This window comes from Sebastes fasciatus, chromosome 6 (assembly GCF_043250625.1).
Source record: "Sebastes fasciatus isolate fSebFas1 chromosome 6, fSebFas1.pri, whole genome shotgun sequence".
Lineage (NCBI taxonomy): Eukaryota > Metazoa > Chordata > Actinopteri > Perciformes > Sebastidae > Sebastes > Sebastes fasciatus.
The window spans coordinates 15,311,966-15,330,048 of NC_133800.1; the positions used below are offsets into that span (position 1 = coordinate 15,311,966).

At 41.1% G+C, this 18,083-nt stretch overlaps 1 protein-coding gene across 3 annotated transcripts in view; it reads right to left on the minus strand.

Moving 5' to 3' along the window:
- vps13a (vacuolar protein sorting 13 homolog A) overlaps window positions 1-18,083 on the minus strand; it is a 46,187-nt gene that overhangs the window by 20,147 nt on the left and 7,957 nt on the right. For all 3 annotated transcript variants that reach the window (XM_074637828.1, XM_074637826.1, XM_074637829.1), the window contains exons 15-48: window positions 17,413-17,545; window positions 17,133-17,227; window positions 16,133-16,275; window positions 15,481-15,682; window positions 15,280-15,394; window positions 13,602-13,738; window positions 13,297-13,429; window positions 12,827-12,944; window positions 12,557-12,701; window positions 11,841-11,949; window positions 11,514-11,680; window positions 11,237-11,393; window positions 10,247-10,326; window positions 10,061-10,120; window positions 9,750-9,948; window positions 9,525-9,641; window positions 9,207-9,310; window positions 8,428-8,595; window positions 7,803-8,110; window positions 7,567-7,714; window positions 7,165-7,336; window positions 6,828-6,952; window positions 5,992-6,161; window positions 5,345-5,601; window positions 4,890-5,068; window positions 4,628-4,771; window positions 4,025-4,234; window positions 3,696-3,839; window positions 2,881-2,997; window positions 2,622-2,774; window positions 2,284-2,539; window positions 1,158-1,318; window positions 701-804; window positions 217-529 (exon numbers count right to left, since the gene is read on the minus strand). In XM_074637828.1, the coding sequence (XP_074493929.1) occupies window positions 217-529; window positions 701-804; window positions 1,158-1,318; window positions 2,284-2,539; window positions 2,622-2,774; window positions 2,881-2,997; window positions 3,696-3,839; window positions 4,025-4,234; window positions 4,628-4,771; window positions 4,890-5,068; window positions 5,345-5,601; window positions 5,992-6,161; window positions 6,828-6,952; window positions 7,165-7,336; window positions 7,567-7,714; window positions 7,803-8,110; window positions 8,428-8,595; window positions 9,207-9,310; window positions 9,525-9,641; window positions 9,750-9,948; window positions 10,061-10,120; window positions 10,247-10,326; window positions 11,237-11,393; window positions 11,514-11,680; window positions 11,841-11,949; window positions 12,557-12,701; window positions 12,827-12,944; window positions 13,297-13,429; window positions 13,602-13,738; window positions 15,280-15,394; window positions 15,481-15,682; window positions 16,133-16,275; window positions 17,133-17,227; window positions 17,413-17,545 (5,343 nt within the window). The remainder of the gene's footprint in view (window positions 1-216; window positions 530-700; window positions 805-1,157; window positions 1,319-2,283; window positions 2,540-2,621; window positions 2,775-2,880; window positions 2,998-3,695; window positions 3,840-4,024; window positions 4,235-4,627; window positions 4,772-4,889; window positions 5,069-5,344; window positions 5,602-5,991; window positions 6,162-6,827; window positions 6,953-7,164; window positions 7,337-7,566; window positions 7,715-7,802; window positions 8,111-8,427; window positions 8,596-9,206; window positions 9,311-9,524; window positions 9,642-9,749; window positions 9,949-10,060; window positions 10,121-10,246; window positions 10,327-11,236; window positions 11,394-11,513; window positions 11,681-11,840; window positions 11,950-12,556; window positions 12,702-12,826; window positions 12,945-13,296; window positions 13,430-13,601; window positions 13,739-15,279; window positions 15,395-15,480; window positions 15,683-16,132; window positions 16,276-17,132; window positions 17,228-17,412; window positions 17,546-18,083) is intronic.

Here is an 18,083-nt window from a genome sequence, read left to right on the forward strand (position 1 = left end):
GCTGTATTGAAGAAGACTTGAAACTAGCGATTGAGACCATAAACTCATGTTTCCGATGTTTACTGAGGTAATAAATCAAGTGAGAAGTAGGCTCATTTTCTCATAGACTTCTTACAACCAGACTTCTTTTTGCTGGCTATTAGAAAGAATGCAAGTTTAAGGCACTTTCACATTGACTTCACTTCTCAGACCCCGGAGGTTGCCCACTGGTCATACCTTCAGTTTGTAAGAGATGGGGTAAGGCAGCAAGTTGCGCAGCAGGATGGAAGGCCACAAGTGAAGCACAAAGGGCACATCAAAGTTCTCCCCAACATCTCCAGTATCTTTGAATGCCACAGCATCTTTTAATGGCACCATGTTGACCATCAGCACGCCACCCTGATCTCCACGGCGATGGCAGGTCTGCTGGAGGCGCGACTCAAGCTGCTGGTTGCTGACATCTTCGTAGCTGAAGCCCTCTGAGCAATTAAACTGTTCAGCCTGATCGTCAGCATCGTCCTCTGTTATCGGCTGAAGGCTTAGCTCAGACCTGAGGGGGGCAGGAGAGAGCAGATGTGGGTGAAGGAGTGTGAACTACTTATGTGTGTGCTGCCCTTCATTATACTATCTGTTTGCTGTCTTGTGCAGAGGGAAAAGGAAACAAAAAAGAGACTGTATGAAGATGTGAGTGTAGATATTTAGGCTTGTGTAAGTGTCTCACCTATACGAGTCCAGAGGCACACAGAACTCTTCAGTAGGGAGCGATGTACCCAGTAATGTTGATCCTTCAAAAACTTTGAATGGGATTGAGAAATGATTGATGATCTGCATGAAAAGGAGAGAAAAACAATTACGTTTTGGAGATGTATCTTCTTGTATTTCAATTTGATTTCTAATCCTATTATGTTGTAATACATAATGTTCTGCCTCTGCTGGTACTGCTGCTTATTATCATTAATCTTGAAAAGAATTAAAACCTTTTGAGTGATTTTGGTGTAATATACAAGGAACTTGATATACAGTAATTGCAATACATATTTAATTACAAGAGATCCACTAGGGGATCAATGTACCTTGAAGGGAAAGTGTAATTTATAATATCACAACCCACCATGAAATATATTTTACAGATAAGATAAACGTAAGAATAAACATGTATAACATAATCAGTGCGGTACCTGGAAAGGAGAGCGGATCTTGATGTACTTGCTGCCCTCCACAGAGTAAATCTGACAGACCAGGAAACGAGTGACTCCTGAGTCTGTGTGCATTACACTGTACATCCCCCGGCCCACCTTGATCAGGGGGATCACACTGGCTGAGGTGTGGCCCATCGGAGCTGGAGAGGGCAGAGGAAATAAGAGCATCTCAATTAGCACTACTATAAACTTTGGCTATTCTTCGTCAGGTTCACACACATACAGTCAAACACATTTATACACACCATAGCCACATAAAGACAACAAACTAAACAGCTTGTTAAAATAATAATCAAGTTTGGAAGAGAAACAAAATCATTATCCTTTTAACAAACATTAAGCCAAAATTATATTATTAATCAATATTATTAATCCTTATTCATACAAATAAACAGTAATGCTTAATAAATATAAATCCTTGTCTGAATTACCTTAAATTATATATTTACTATATATACTTTTAAGTATTTCATTTTGACATTTTTCTTATATTAGATAGTTTGATGATGAAAAGCAACAAGAAATGCAGGAGAGGGAGATGGGATGGATGATGACATTCGTCGAAGGAGATAATCACCAGTTCAATTAGGTAATATTATAAAAATTAAATCTGCTTTTATCATTTACATGTTGTGCTTTAACTTCATTGTAAAGTTAAGCTGAGTTCAACTGCAAAGTTCTCCAATCATTGGCAACTAGTTAATATCATCAAGCCGAGCAATCACTTAAAGGGTGAATAGCACTTAAGATCTTGTATATACTACATTTTATCTATTATCATTATTATTTTATTTTATTCTTATTATTTATTTACTTTATATGTAATGCATTTTCATATTTATGTGCAAATATTTGAATAAGGGGGTGTGTTGATAAGGGTGGAGTGGGAGTTGGTAAAGGGCGTTTAGGTCTAGGGGTTCAACTGACAAAACATTTTTGTGATGCTAATATCTCTGTTACTGTACTATTGCAATAAAATACGTTTACAAATGTTGCATCAGTGTTTCCTAGATCTAAGTAATGTGTAATTGAAGATATTTGAACAACTAAAGATTGACTTTTGCATGTGCATATACAGTATAATTGTGTATACAGGTTAACTTACTGGGCTGTATGTAGTAGTCCTTTCCACTCAAGGAGATCATTGCTGAGAATTGGTCGGAGTCTGTTGTGGAATAGTCCATCCCGAGGGTTTCCCCGTCCTGCAGCTTCACAGTGCTGTTGGTGCTCTGCTGGCCGATGGGACAAAACAACTCACTGTGGCGGACGGACACTGGCAGGCCCAGGCGGTTTTTCACTACAAACGGAGCTTCATCCTTCTGGAAGGCGTCATCGGTCTGTTTGGCAGCCTCTGCAAATGCCTGAAAAAAGGTAAGAACACTAACTATAGATGACCGCCTATCCTTAGACTTCCTGTTAAAATGATTCAAGTCCTTCTCTTACCGTGCCCAGGTTACTCAGCATGGCCAGTCCACACTTGGAGAGGGTGATGTTGAGCTGGTCTTTACTGCTGATGACGATGACCGTCTTATAGTCTGGGACATTGAAGTCCACTTCATCTGATAAACCTGAGTGCTTCACTGGCTTCTTCTTCATCTGGTTAGAGGATAGTGGAAAGTTAGAAACACCGTGTGCATGTGTGAGTATATACTGTATATACTGTATATATGTGTGTGTGTTTTGTGTTTATGTACATCATTACCTTCAGTTCCAGTCTCCATGATCTGAAAACATCTTTTGTATCTTCTCCATCTCTTGTATCTTCTAAGGGCTCCAGCAGCGGTTCCCACACTCCCATCACCTCATTGTAATAGAGAACCTAAAGGCAAAATACAATACAGTACAAAACATAAGAAAACTTCAGGAACCTTTACAGCCACATGAGTTCTGGCCATAACAAGCTGGAATAGGTTTGAAATATTATGGTGGATTACCATCAGTAGGTCTATGTAAAGTACAAAAATATATAATCATCTTAAAGGGACAGTGTGAAGAATTTGGTGGCATCTAGTGGTGTGGTTGCAGATTGCAACCAACTGAGTACCCCTCCGCTCACTCCTCCCTTCAAAAATTTAAAAATGTGAAAGGCTCTCTCTAGAGCCAGTCTTTGGTTTGTCCGTTCTGGGCTACTGTAGAAACATGGCGAGCAACATGGCGGACTCCGTGAAGAGGACCCGCTCCCTATGTAGATATGAAGGGCTCATTCTAAGCTAACGAAAACACAACAATACTTAGTTTCAGGTGATTATACACTAATGAAAAAATAGTTATGAATATTATATTCCATTTCTGCTAATGGATCCCCCGAAATGTTACACACCGTTCCTTTAAAGAATATTGTGCATTCCTCATATTTGAATGAACAAATAATATCAAAAACACAGAAAACAACTGCAAAAGTCAAACACTGCTCTTGGGCTATTTTACAAATCTTTAAATTTGTATTTAAATCTAAATGCCAGAATTTGGATAAGGTCCTAGGATTAAGGACATAAATATAATGCTTGTGTGTGTTACCTCCAGGTTGAGCTCGCTGTGTAAGTTAATGAGTGTGGACCAGTCTTTGACATCTCCATGGAAGGAGGATTTTGCCAGAAGCATGGGGCTAGTGCGGTGTCCCACTCCAGCCTCCAGAGTCAGACATATCGATTTGATGGTCACCTGCAGGGATGGATAGCCAATGAAATGACACGACCTGTGCTTAAGCACCAAACTAGTATTCTATGTGCATTGAATAAAATACCACTGCAGAACAAATTAACGGTTTGTCGTACAAACGTGACCAAAGTTAATAAATAAAAAACAACCATACAGTATTATCAGTTGAGTCACAATGCAGCCAATACCTGTAATGACTCTCCCAGTGGTTTCAGTGGGACTTGTGACTTGATGTCTTCATCCCCATCCTCGTCCAGGAACCACAGTTTGAGCTCCTTCCAGCCCCGTTTCTCCCACAGGTCCACGGGAACGGGACTATCCAGCTGCTCGGGGGTCTCTGCAGTGGGAGTCAGTGCAGACTGGATGGTCATCACTGTGTTGATGATGATGGGAGATACCTGGGCAGAGAGTCAGATCGCAGAGACATACAACTATTTTATACCAATTTCATAGTTCAAAACTAAATTTCAATGTTTCCACCGGAAGAAGCCCTCTTGTAAGTTTGTGAAACCAGACAATATTGACCGACTTTATGTCTCTTTTAACTGAATGGATGCATAAAAAGCAGTTAGTTAAAAAAGAGACAAATTGATCTCCCATTAAGGATGGGACTACAACACACTACAGTTGGTTTAAAAGCCATTAATTTGGCCTTTATTATCATTGACGTTTAGATGGAACAACTTAATCTCTGGAACAAACTTTCTAACATTTGTATTTGAAGAAAAAGCATTTAATAGATTTAATATTCCTGGATTCAGAAGGTGTGACGATAGTAATACAATAACTACCTTCAGTGTAAGAGAATTGATGGAGACCTTCATAGCCTGAGATGAAGGTGAGGTCGGATTACTCTGGAAAACCACCTGACACGGCTGCAGCACTGTGGTCACATTATTTTTCCTCTTCTCTCTCAAGAAGGGACACGCCACTACCTACAAAAAAGCCGTAATCAAACCATTGTTATATTGGTTATTTTTGCATGCAAGACAACTTTATAATAATTTTAATAATCTGCTTTTTTCTGGGTTATATTACAATGACAAGACAAACCTTGAGGTCCTTGATGACAGCCGTCATCTGTGATCCCTCAGCACCACTTTTCATCACTAGTTCACACTGTGTGGTCATCACCAGGGCCGGGGCGTCAGCACGCGTCAGGTCAGCCACAAACACAATCTCCGGGTTACGCACCAGAACATTCATCTCTGTCTTTGACACCACAGCTGGAGCTACAGTTGACAGCGGCACAGAGTATCAGAGGAAAACTTCAGTTCAAGTTGTAAGGCAACAGGGTACAAATCATGTCAGAATAATGAAATTCTTCTTTAACTCTACATTTATAACGCACAATATATAACTTATTATGTTACCACAGACACAAAACAAAAGATCCAAAAGGAAAACAAAGTCATAATTTCTCCCACATGCTCTTCACGTGGCTGTGTCTGATTAAGAGAACTTGCAGATCACTTTGAACTAAGTTAAAACTGGTATGGTTAACTCACCTGACTCTTTAGATATGGTAGAAGAGTTAATAGTCTTTTTCTCTCCCGCTCCAGAACTGTTCTTGGGTTGGGGCACTTGAGCAAAACCCTGCTGGGTGGCCTTGAGAAAGATGTCTGCCACCGTGAGAAGGAACTCCATGCTGGCGCACACATATACATCCTGCACCACCGTGTCCAACGTGGTGCCGTCACGGCCCTGACGGTAGTTCACCTCCACCATCATGTTCTGTTCTGCACCGGGACGCATTGCAATCATCCTGGGGAAGACGTAGGGGGTTATAGATATCAACAGGAGAGATGTGGAGGAGAGTTCAAATGTCACAGATGGTCAGAAACAAAGAAGGACTGAGAGAGTAAGGAATGAGTAGTGATGACAATATTATCTCCAGCAGAGGAGCAGATAAGTAAAACATGAATGTAATTTGCCCTACATGATATTTTTAGACATGAGAATTATGTGTTTAAGACTTTACCAGTTTTCTCCATCTGACAGTCTGTCAGTAAGATCACTAACTAAATATTTTCTTGTTAGCTTGAGGTGAGGGAATTTGATATGGTTTGATACATGGTTTTGACATCTGAATGTGTGTAAAAGTGTAGAGCGAGGCATGCACAGTATATATACTGATAAATATGTGCATGTGTACCTCGGAGTGACCATCTTGATTCTGGGTCTCTTGTCATCTAGAAGGCAGGCAGACAGGCGGACTGAGGCCTTCATGGAGCTGTCGGAGAACATGTGGACGGAGGTGGAGATGGTGCCCAGAGTGAACTCTGCCAACTTCAGCTGCTCATTGTGTGAATCCAACAGCTGTATCTAGATAAATGACAAATACAGTGTGTTAAACTGTAGCCGTTCAATTGTCAAGCAAACTTTTGAAATGTTGCAAAAATAGAAAAGCGTTTCCATCGACCGGTTTGGAGCGAATAAACTCGGCTACAGTGTAGTTTCGTCAGAAGATGGCACTATAGGCTACACATGGCTGTAATCTACCAGTAAAAAGAGTAGAAGAAACGTAGAGGTTGTGAACTGGAAACAAAACAAGTTGGCTAGGCTATCTAACCATCTACGAGAGAAAAATAGAGAGGTCTTCAGGAATTTGTTTCAATTGGGCAAAATGTAATTGTTCTTTCATGTCGGCTAATATTGGCCATGTTTCATGTTGTCCGGAGACGAAGAGAAGCATTTGCACGTTATGGGAATATCCGAGAAGACGCCGAGAAGACGCCGACAGAGGCGCAGAGGCGTTTCCATAAGCCGCTTCCATTTAGCGCATCAACTCTTTTCCACACAGCTTTTCTAATACGATACTTCAAAATGCGAATAAAAATATTTGAATGGAACCACGGCTTGTGTTAGCTATGCGAGTCTCCTAAAATTATGATGGAGGTCTTCTTATTTTATATGTTCACACATCACTTGTGCCTGGCTTACTGTGTGTGTATGTGCATGTGTATGTTTGTGTGTATGTGTATGCATTACCTCGCTCTCATTAGGGCTGTACAAGACGAGTGTCATTGAGTCGAACTTGAAGTCTAATTTGAGCGTGCTCTTCAGCTTGCTGCTTTTGTGGGGCTCCACAACAGCAGCCGTCACCACTGTGTTACCTACAAAGTTGCACAGCACAAACCACATGTTAGATAGGTTCATTAGTTTTTGGTTACAATGATATTTCCATTTGAAGAAAACACATTTTCAGATTTTAGGATGTGGTCCTGGTCCTGTCAAACGTACTCATCTGCCCATTAAGATTTTATGTCTATTTTTCAGAACCACTTTACACACATGAACATAGAAAAGCATAACCACAACGCCTTACTGCTGGCTGGTCCAGTGGTTCCAGAGCCCTGGGACTCTTTGTTAGATACAGAGTCAGAGGAGCGGTCAGTGGTGGGCAGAGGAGCTGGAGGTGGAACAGCATCAGACTTCTCTGACAGGTTCTCACTCAGAGTCCTCAGGACCACCGTCATGTCATCCTGGCTGAGGATCAGCTGTTGGGAAGAGACACAGTTTTTGATTATAATAATAGACTTGGGAAAATGTTTTTTGAGTTAGATTCTCACCATAAGCCTCACAAACAAAACCATAATATATCCTTATCTGTAGGCCTGTTAATTATTAATCTAATAGGAGGAATTTAACAAGAAAGAGATGGAATAACTTCCATGACTTCCATACCATGAATAACTTCCTTCTCATGTTACCATGCAGCACTACTTACACTCATTGGCTTAAGATGAGCAGTGATCTCTATGTCAGGTATGCTGTGGTACCAGTTGGATGACAGATTTCTCTGGACTTTCAAGTCCAGGCTGACCGGCATCAACAGCTCGGTCTCTCCCTGAAAACCTTCATCTTTGTACGTGGTCCTGGAAGCAGCAACAACACACAAGTAATGAGAGACAAGAGTAAATGAGAACATTTAATCATAATTCCTAAATATGGCTGGCCTCTAACCTGTACATCTTGAGGTCAGTCAGTCTCACAGTCATTATATCCACAACAGGCGGGATCTTAGCATCACTTTTAAAGGGCTGCTTGGCAAAGCGGTTCTTGACAGACAGCAGACCGAGGTCAGCTACAATGACATTGGAGGAAGAGGAGGATTGTGGCAGGAAGATGACGGGTGCATTGAAGTGGACGTCCAGAGCGATTCGGGTGGTCCGCTCTGCCAGCTCCTTCACACCTGACGCTGCCTTTCCCGCTGCCTGGACTGTCACCTCGGCCAGGGCCTCTTTAGCCTCCTGGAAGTTATTGATGAAGGCCTGAGAGGAAGAAAGAAACGAAAACAACAGAATGAAGGAGAGAAATTAATTGGAGTTGAGATTGGAATGCAGAAAAAACTTGGTACAAGGAAAAATGAACAATCCGTATATTCATCATTAGTTTTAAGAGAGTTAGTTAAGTACTTTTTATTAAATTTAGATTTATGGCACTTTTAAAAATGTTGACTCATTTTATCATTACCTTATAAAAGAAACGGAAAGAATGCATATTAATGAAATACTGCATGTGAAGCTCTACCATCATCATCCGTCACAAATGAACTGAATGGGACCGACTGTTAAAATGTGATTCTTACCAGTATGGAGGAGACAAACTTGTTGAGGAAGATGACCTGGATGCATCCCACAGTCAGCGTGACAGAGGTGTCAACTTTAGACATGTCCAGATAGGCGTCTCCTTCTGTTGCGTCTGTGTAGTTTACCATGCGGAAGGCAAACACTTCCTTATCTGCTATAGACACAGCCTAAGAAATGAATGAGAGACAAGAAGAATTAAAGATTGACAGGGAAACACAAGTCAGAATCATCAGTCAGCTACAATTGGTATCCAGAACGACGTATGCTTAAGCTGTGTTCACACTACGAGCGACACAGCAACAGGCTACAAGTCATTTTCATTGGAAGCCGGTGACATGAAGCTACAAACTGAAGCCCAACACTTGTCGCTGTGTGACAAACGTGATGCGCTACCAATAAAGTTGAGCTGGTTTAAAAATGTTTCAGTGCTCCAATGACGTGGTGAAGCATCAACCAATCATATATTTTTCTTTCACCTTGTTTTGTTCCATCTAAAAAAGGCCGTTAGCCAGTTCCCAGTCTGTTCCCAGTGCTATTTACACTTTACGAGCGCTTCAGCAACATTTCAACAGCAACTCACCAATAATGTAGCTGGCCATGCCGGCCATTGTGTTGCTTTTGTCGCTCGTAGTGTGAACGTAGCGTTAGTGGTCAACATTTATCAATGCCAGAAACACAAGCAGTTAAAAACACAGGAAGAAAAGAAGTATAAATATAGATTTAAATACATTAATATATAAGAAAGAGGCAGTCCAAGAAGGCCACTTGCTGATTGTACCTTCTTGTAAAACGCATCTTTGTCGCAGTCTAGGATCACAATGTTCTTCAGGTTGGCCAGAACCTCCATCTCCTTTTTCCTCATCAGAACCTCAGAAACCAGACCTGGATGAGGAGGACCAAATGAGAAAGGTTGCATCATAAGACAATTTAGGAACTTTAGGTAGCAACAGGCTTGTTGCGGGGGTCATCAGAGGGGCACAGTAAACATGCAACACCATTTATGATTGAAGAAACAGTGACAATACAAGCAATATCAACAAATTGCAATGGAGAGGGACTGAATGTAATATATTGGGAGCAGGAGATGTCACAATACCTTCGATACTAATCTCAGAGATCCTGGCTTTCTGTCCTCGAATGAAAACCTTCAGACAGCGAAGATCAGCTCTGATGTGCAGATTCACCACATCTGCAAACTTTGACTTCTTTGTACCTGCGAGAAAAAGGTGACGAGAAAGAGAACGCAAGTAATTAAAGATGTATAGTGAAGACAACCACAGAAGAATGATGGCTTCTGAAAGGCTTTATTAGGTCCTGTTACTTTTTTTCCTTGGTACAGTAGCTTCCTCCTTCTTCTCTCCCTCCTTCTCTGCCTCTGCCTCGTCCTCCTCAGGGATGGTGGGGAGCTCCTCCTGCACTCCCTCCTTCTTAGTGGATGGGGGAAGGAGGTTGGTGAGGAAGTTCATGGTGTTGAGTAGAGCCTCTGTGTGGAGATGGACGTCCAGGGATGAGAAGGTCACCTGATGGGGAATGCAACGTCAAAATGTTAAAATATTAGTGTATTAGTACAGCAGAAATAATAACATAGAAGCATCTCAATTTGAATAACTAGTTAATTAACATTTCGCTCACCTTGATGAGCTGCTCTGTGTTGTGGTGTTGAGACTTGAACTCCGGGCCAGTCTTATCAGCCTAGAAAAGACATACAGTCCTCAATGAGAAAGCCATCATTTCCTAATACCATCATTAGGAAAATAACCATTCAGGATACTGACAGATCTGTAATGAGTCTATTTTAACGTATGGTATCACACATACTTTAATATACTCCAGGGTGAGCAGGTCAACCTCTGTGTTGTCTAGAGTGGTGATCAGCTGAACCTGCTTATCTTCAGAATCTATACAAGGAGGAAACACATAAAACAGGACAAATAAATACTGCAGTCAAGACTCACCTGACTTTTAACAAATGCTTATTAGAATATTTGTATTCATCAAACGTTAGCCAAATTAAGTTATGAAAAATGGGCCTCATGCAAGGACCACTCGTACGAACAGATTTGATATTAAGTGGATTGTATGAGTGATTTAGGAGAACTTGTCGCATTCACCAATTTTCTTGTATTTTGAATTTTCTCTTGGGTACGAACACATTTTACGAGAAGTCCAGACTGGTCGTAGGAGTCATGCGCAGTTAGTCTGCTGTCATCCAAACCTACGTTTTTTACTAATGCATTGGATATTTTATTACTTTGAAGCAATTTTGCGTTAATTGATTCATTTAAATTGGTCAATGATGCTATTCTATAACACTACAATATCCATATGAACATCTCAAACTGCAAAACGACTTAAATTATGCGCTAATCAAAGGTTATTTTGTCTCTGTATATAATAAGGTCAACGGGAAGTGTAACCAGGCGCTTCATGGCTGATTTACTTGTTTTGGATGCATGTCAGGCCCCATGATCAGGCTCTTGGAAAAGAGCATGTCGTCGCGCTGATATTAGCAGAGGACGTATAGCCTCATATGGTATCATTGGGGCGTTATTTAAGCTAATTTACAATTCACATGAATGCACATTCATTTACGCAAAGATGGCATTCATCATGTTTACGCAGGTCACTTACATAGTTATCTGAAGTTAGGAGCGTTTGCTGAAATCTGACGTGGCACACTCGTACGAGCCCGCGGTACGAAAAAAAGTAAGACAAAGTTAAGACAAGAATACGAAGATGTTCTTGCATGAGGTCCATTGTCTCCTGAACTGTCTGAGGTGACACACAGTCTTGCAAGCATCTACTGACCCATGTATTCAGGGCACTTGAGGCAGATCTCTCGTAGGTAGGTGTTGGATGTCATGTCAAAGGTGCGTAGTTTCAGTTCCGTGCCCAGACCCTCAATGTCCAAGTGGAGCACTGGGACCTCCTGACTCCCAGACAGACGACACAACTGAACAGAAAACTAGATGAAAAAAGAGGAGGAAGAAAACATGTAGAGGGACAAAGGAAAAACAGATTAGATAATGGAAAGACGGCAGCACAGACTGTGTTTGTCACCTATTTCAACAAGACCTCTCTGTACCTCACTGATTTCAAACGTCATGACGAAGTCCGTCATGTTCTTCTGACCATCTGAACTTTTTCTTTTGCTTAAGTTTACAGAGCGCAGCGGCATGGGGTTGTCTGGGAAGAATGTCTTATCCTCGACGGGAGAGCTGGGAGCATCGTAGAACAAATCTTCCTCTGACCCTGAGGGGTGACAAAAACCAAAAACACACACAATCACCCATCTGTTATACTGTAGGTACGCACATACAGAGTGTTACAAGGTGTGTAGCGCAATGATTGTGGGTGCGCGGGTGGTGCAGAACGAGGAGGACATGGTGGTAGAATGTGCAGCGTGTCTTACCCAATGAGGTGATGCTGATGGTCTCACATGACTCGAACATGATAGAGGAGCGGTGGTCAGCTAAGTTCAGATGTCTTCTGGGAGTGAGCTGCGGGGTGAACTGCCTTGGCTGAGAAGGAAATAACACCAAAACCGAACCATATCAGCAAAAATGTATTAACACACTGAATTAATTTAAATCTGTTATCAATAAAGTACAAAGTGAAAAGCAAAAGCGCCTATTCGGCAATATTTCAGATTTAAACCCAATGATAATAGGGAACCATAACGTTAATAAGGCAATCTGTAAACTTTTGGTATGAAGCCGTGCAGAGGATGCAGCGGTCACAGCCGGTGTGCACAGGGCGGCGGCACCGGATGGAAACCTGCGGCCCCGCAGCGAAAGCTTGACCGGAGAGGTCAGACACCCAGACATCCAATGTTAAAGATCAAAGTAAGCGCTCTACAGATATTGACCGTCATCTTTTCTTGTAAAATGTCCGGTGTAATCGGTAACACCAGTTTTGTCACAGGTTTATTAAACGGTGGGAAAATTTCCTCACCGTGACATCCCTAATACCCGTCTTATTTTATTTCTCCATTCTCTTATTTCTCCTAAGAACAACAACACTAAACTGTAGACATTTTTTTTCTTGCCCAAAATCGTTATTTTGTTTTATTCCCTCTAGGTAATTTATCCGAAGAGGGCCATCTAGGGAGCATCCTGCTGTTCTTACCTTTGAAGTGGCGGATGGAGCAGAGCCGTGTGCAGCAGGTCTGCTCTCAGGCAGTGGGATACTGTCTACCAGCTCCAGAACATTTCGAAGTTTGACATCAGAAATACGAAGAGACAGCAGAGGGAGCTCTCCAGACATCTTATATCTGGAACACAATTACAAACACAGAAATAGACACGCAAACGTATGAGCTTTAACTTTAGTGTGCGAAGCATCTTTAACCCTTATAACATGGGAAAGAAAATAACTGGACATATGGGGAAAACATACTTTGCCATGCGGGAGTCTGTGACGACCATCGCCCTGCTGAAAACCACTTTTAGATCCACTGGCTCTAGAATGTGAAGCGGTGACTGTCTCTGCTTACGGGCCTTTTTCCAATCGCCATCTATCACACACAGAAAATGTTTTACATTTCTTTTTATTCCTCACACACAAAAACAAACACATACAAAACGTTTTTGTTGCAACGATGTATATGTATGATCGTTCCCTTAACACCAAACATCTTCAATGCTTTGAGACAATATTTTCAAACGTCTGTATTATTTTCAAGACAAAGTATAGCCAACTAGAGTTAACCACTGAATTTTCCCAATCCAGTTTTCTTTGTATAAACTGTTATAATGTAAAATGTATTGACAATATCTAAAAAGTCTGAGCTTCCCGACTTTCAAACAGTATCTTGAATAAACACTCAAACAACCTTTGACAGGCGCATGCTCTCGTGTCATGTGTACCTGGTTTGCTATAAAGCAACTGCAGGCTGCTGAGCTGTATGTCAAAGCAGTCGTATGCTCTGGACATGATGTCTTCAATGTTGCTGGAGAACGCTGACAGCTGAGGCAGATGCTTCTTGCTTTGACTGGACATCTGGAAAGACAACAACATCAAAATATTCAAACTTTGTATCTCTAACGCCTTCAAATGAAGCCTTTGGAAAACAACCCAAAAGGCTCATATACTCAAACTCAAAAGAAGGATTGTGACACAATTTTGTGTGGGTTGGTTTTTCAGCCCAGTGTCAAGCTTTGCACTCTCTGACCTTGAAATGTCCAAGATCCAACAGTAGGATGTTCTGAGTGCCGTTGTAAAAGCCCGTCTGTGGAACGATGACATAGGACGCCATCAGGTTCACCTTCAGGTCGAGAACTTTTTGCGTTTCGATCACATACATCAAACCTAAAAAAACAAAATGTCATTAACTTATCAATCATAGCCAGAACAGACAAAACAATAGATCAGCTTTGTGATCAAACAGAGTAGACTTACATGGCATAACTATTATTTTTATTTCATTGATGATGATGATAGAAACAAATCTTGATAAAGTTCAACATCAAGTACTACGGTCTGCATCACGTTTGTAATATGCAGATTATGATCATAGATCTATAATAAGCACTGATTTAGTTATGGCTGAATTTAGTTGGATGGAAAACATGCCATTCAGTAATTTGCTCATTTTATAGCAGATGTGGGTCCAGTGAACACTGATACGTTGAAGTTTCCATGAAGCCTTGAGTTCGGCATTTTGGCCGTTGCCATCATGTTTTTTTGCAACCAGAAGTGATAAAAGAGGGTGGAGCTAAGTACAACGAGCGCTGAATAAAACATTTTTAGGCAACCAAAATGTTAATATTAACTTTCATGAACTGAAAACACACTGTGAAAGGGTTAAGGTTCTACGAAGAAAACACGGACCACTCCGACCGGAAAACACCGTGGAAGTGACCTGTCAATCACAAGGTAGCCCCGCCCTAAAGCATATCCTGCTTTATGGTCTATTTGACTCTAAATGGGATCATAATTTACTAAATGAACATCATGCAGTATTGAAGAAGACTTGAAACTAGCGATTGAGACCATAAACTCATGTTTACAATGTTTACTGAGGTAATAAATCAAGTGAGAAGTAGGCTCATTTTCTCATAGACTTCTTACAACCAGACTTCTTTTTGCTGGCTATTAGAAAGATTGAAAGTTTAAGGCACTTCAGCATTGGCTTCACTTCTCAGACCCGGGGGTTGCCCACTGAGGACAGCCTGCTCTCTGTTGTCGAGAACTTCTCACCACCACCATCGCCTATGCCAGCGGATTTCACCAACGAATCAGACAGGAGTGAAAATGAAGGAAGAAAACAACCACAAAGAAGTTGTTTTTGGAGTGAGGCAATACATGTATGAGCCACAATCCGAAGCCAGCAGAGCTGCTTGTGAAGGAGAGACGCGGGCTCATTCATGCAATGGAACTGATGCATCCCAATAGTAGGCTTGTGTCTATATTAAAAGCATTAAACTGGATGCAAAATTAGTATAAGCCCCAGAGTCCAGAAGGAGTCATCAACATTTTTTATCGTTTTCCAGGAAATGACGAACTCTAAAATACCATTGAAAATACCTACTTAACGACCTCATTGGCCCTATACTGGCATATAGGTGACGGCCAGCGCAACACATACGTGATAAAACAACTTAAACACCTATTTTGATTTCATGGGAACTTTAAGTAAATGGTGAAACACCTTTCAAATGTTCATCCCTAAATTGCAGTATGATATATTTTCAATATCATAGAGCCTTGCTGAATGTACCATGATCATGCCATTGTAAGAAAAACTTGAGCTTGAAACTTCATCGAACAATCTGAGTAAACAATCAGTCTCAGAGAGTTGAGACCAGGGTGATATACAGCAGATGTTTGTACGTGTATGTGCAACTAACCGGTGGCTGTGCGGTCTCTAAACTGCTCCAGTTTCATGAGGGTTGCGTTGGTGAGCTCATCCAGCTGCAGGTCGTCAGGAGGCATGAAGAACGCTGACATGCCGTTCACTGTTGTCTACACAGACACACAAACAAAGAATACATTTGATATGTTTTTTTTAATGCTCATGCTGTACATGCACACTGACAGACACCACTCACAGCATCATAGATGATTTCCAGCGGTTGTGATTCCACATGAAGCCGTTGGTTAGCGCTTTCATCCAACGGGTTGGTCTCAAACAAGAAGATGAGCAGCGGGGTCCCTGTTCCTGTGGCTGCCTTCCTTGATGACAGGATGATGGGTGCAGGCCGGTCAATGGCCAGGCCGGTGACTTCAAACAAAGTAAGCTCGGCTGTGAGTCTGATAAAAAGAGGAAAAGAAACTAAATGTCAGTGCCACCCATGCCAGGATCCTAAGGATGAGATATACTGTATTGGGGCAAAAGGGGTGGCTGTATGTTGTCCACCCTGCTGAATAAATAAAAGACCAGCTACAACATTCCCTTACAGGGATTTGGTGTTAAGGAGGATTGTAATTTAATTGACTAAAAGTAAAACCACAAACTGCTTCTACTGGTTCTAGCGATAATTTGCTAATCAGTGTTTTTTTAAATATTGTATTCATAGGTTATCTATTCATTTTCTAATGAAACACAAACAAAAGTACTTGTGCTAAATGCTTCTTTTTTTTTTTTAAATGAAAAAACTATTTATACTATTTGCACTGGAGACCAGACTCTTCAAAATATGTAGTACAAATATTATCAAAACCATGGATGTCCCCCCAAAAAAACAGAAAGCTATGACAAACTTGATGGCTTGTGCTCCAGATCTCTGTGTGAGCTCGGACTTGAGCTCTCCCACAGTCAGCCTGATGATCTCATTTTTGTCCTTGTTGTCTTTGAAGGACACGGTCAGCCTCTCCATGTGGAAATTCACCTTCATGTCCTCAAACTATAAACAAATGACAACATAGTACATAATCAAAGTGTCTGATACAGTATTTGCATTTTGATCTTAGTAATATTGTTTAAAGGAATACTTCATCCCAAAAATGACTATTTGTATATCAATTACTCACCCTGTGTTACATTGAATTTGTGAAGAAAACTTTATTTTTCTCGCGTGTCTCCACGGTGAACGAAGAATTAAAAAACGGAGAAAAGTCTCGATGAATTCAAGTAAATGGAGCCACCTTTAATAACGGCAAAACTGCACTTCAAAATATCCGTTTACAAACTCTCACACAACCCCATGCAGTATAATCCAAGTCTCATTCATCCAGTAGTTTCTTGAATCTCCCTCGGGATCAATACAGTTACTGTCTATCTATCTATCTATCTATCTATCGTATCGTCACTACTTCCCATACACATGCATCTTCACTAAAACCGTACTATTCAAAACACTTCCGCATAAACAGTCTCACACTTGAGCAGGCAATGAGTACAAAGCGTTTTTGACGAAGATGCATGTGTTTGGGAAGTAGTGAGCATACGACTAGATGAATGAGACTTGGATTATACTGCACGAGTTGTGTGAGTTTGTAAACAGATGTTTCGATATAGTTTTCCTGTTGTCAGACGCAGCCCCCTTTTACTTCAATTCATCAAGAATTTTCTCCGTTCATTGTTCACCATGGAGGCATGCAAGAGAAATAATGATCTCTTCAAGAATTCAAGGTAACACGGGGTGAGTGATTGATACACAAATGATCATTTTGGAGGTGAAGTATTCCTTTAAGGGGGATGGAGAGCCAAACGGAAGTGTATTATTAGTTGACAGGTGGGTGTCGAGGGGAAGTGACTCACATTCTTTGGCAGGTTGGGATTCGCAGCGGTCTCACTGTATCCAATGGCAGTGTAGAGTTTGGCTTTCTCAGCGGGGGTTAACAGCTCATCAAAACCTGAGACAGAGAAACAGGGCAAGAGGGAATAAATGGAATAGAAAGATTATGAGGAGAAGGAAAAGCATTGGCTAACACAATAAACTGTTACAACAAAAATACACTGGAGCACTTTGCTTTGGTCTTGTTAGCCACATGTGTATATTATCTTTTATGTACATGTCTTGCTGTTTTCTACATCCTACCTCCGGTCTTGGGCTCATTTGTTTCTGTAGCGGCCTCTCCTCCCCAATTCCACATCCAGCTCACCCAACCCTGAGTCTCCTCTTCCTCCATCTTGAGCCCTGTACGGTAAATGTGTAGGCCCGCCTTGCTTGCCTGGGGAAGTAAAAAACAGACAGTTGAGAGCTTAAACTTTTTTACAATTTTCAAACAAATGAGAAATGCACTATCTTACCCTGACACAGAGCGATTAAAACAGCTCAACTATTTGTATAGAAAATGTTTTCCATATGCTGGCAGCTGACTTCGGCATATTTCCATCTGAGTATTAAGGCTAAGCTTAAACAGTTTTCTCTATTCAGTTTGTCAGTACAGAGATAAATCAAAGAAGGACATGTTTACTGCATTATGTGTCACATGAAATTAATCCAAAACTAAATATAATTTTTCAATCAATATTTATTAGCAATAAATTTCATGAGAAATATTCTGTAAAATTACAGTCTATACCAAAGTGCTGTGCAGGAAAGCCAATATTATGTAAGAATCACAGTTGCGACACTTCAGCCAAAACCTCAACCACTAGATGCTGACAACGGTTACTACTGTCTGCTTTGTGCTTAGTCTTGTATCACTTTGGTCATATTAGTGGAAACATACAGTACATTTCCAAAAAGGAATTGTACTCTGCATC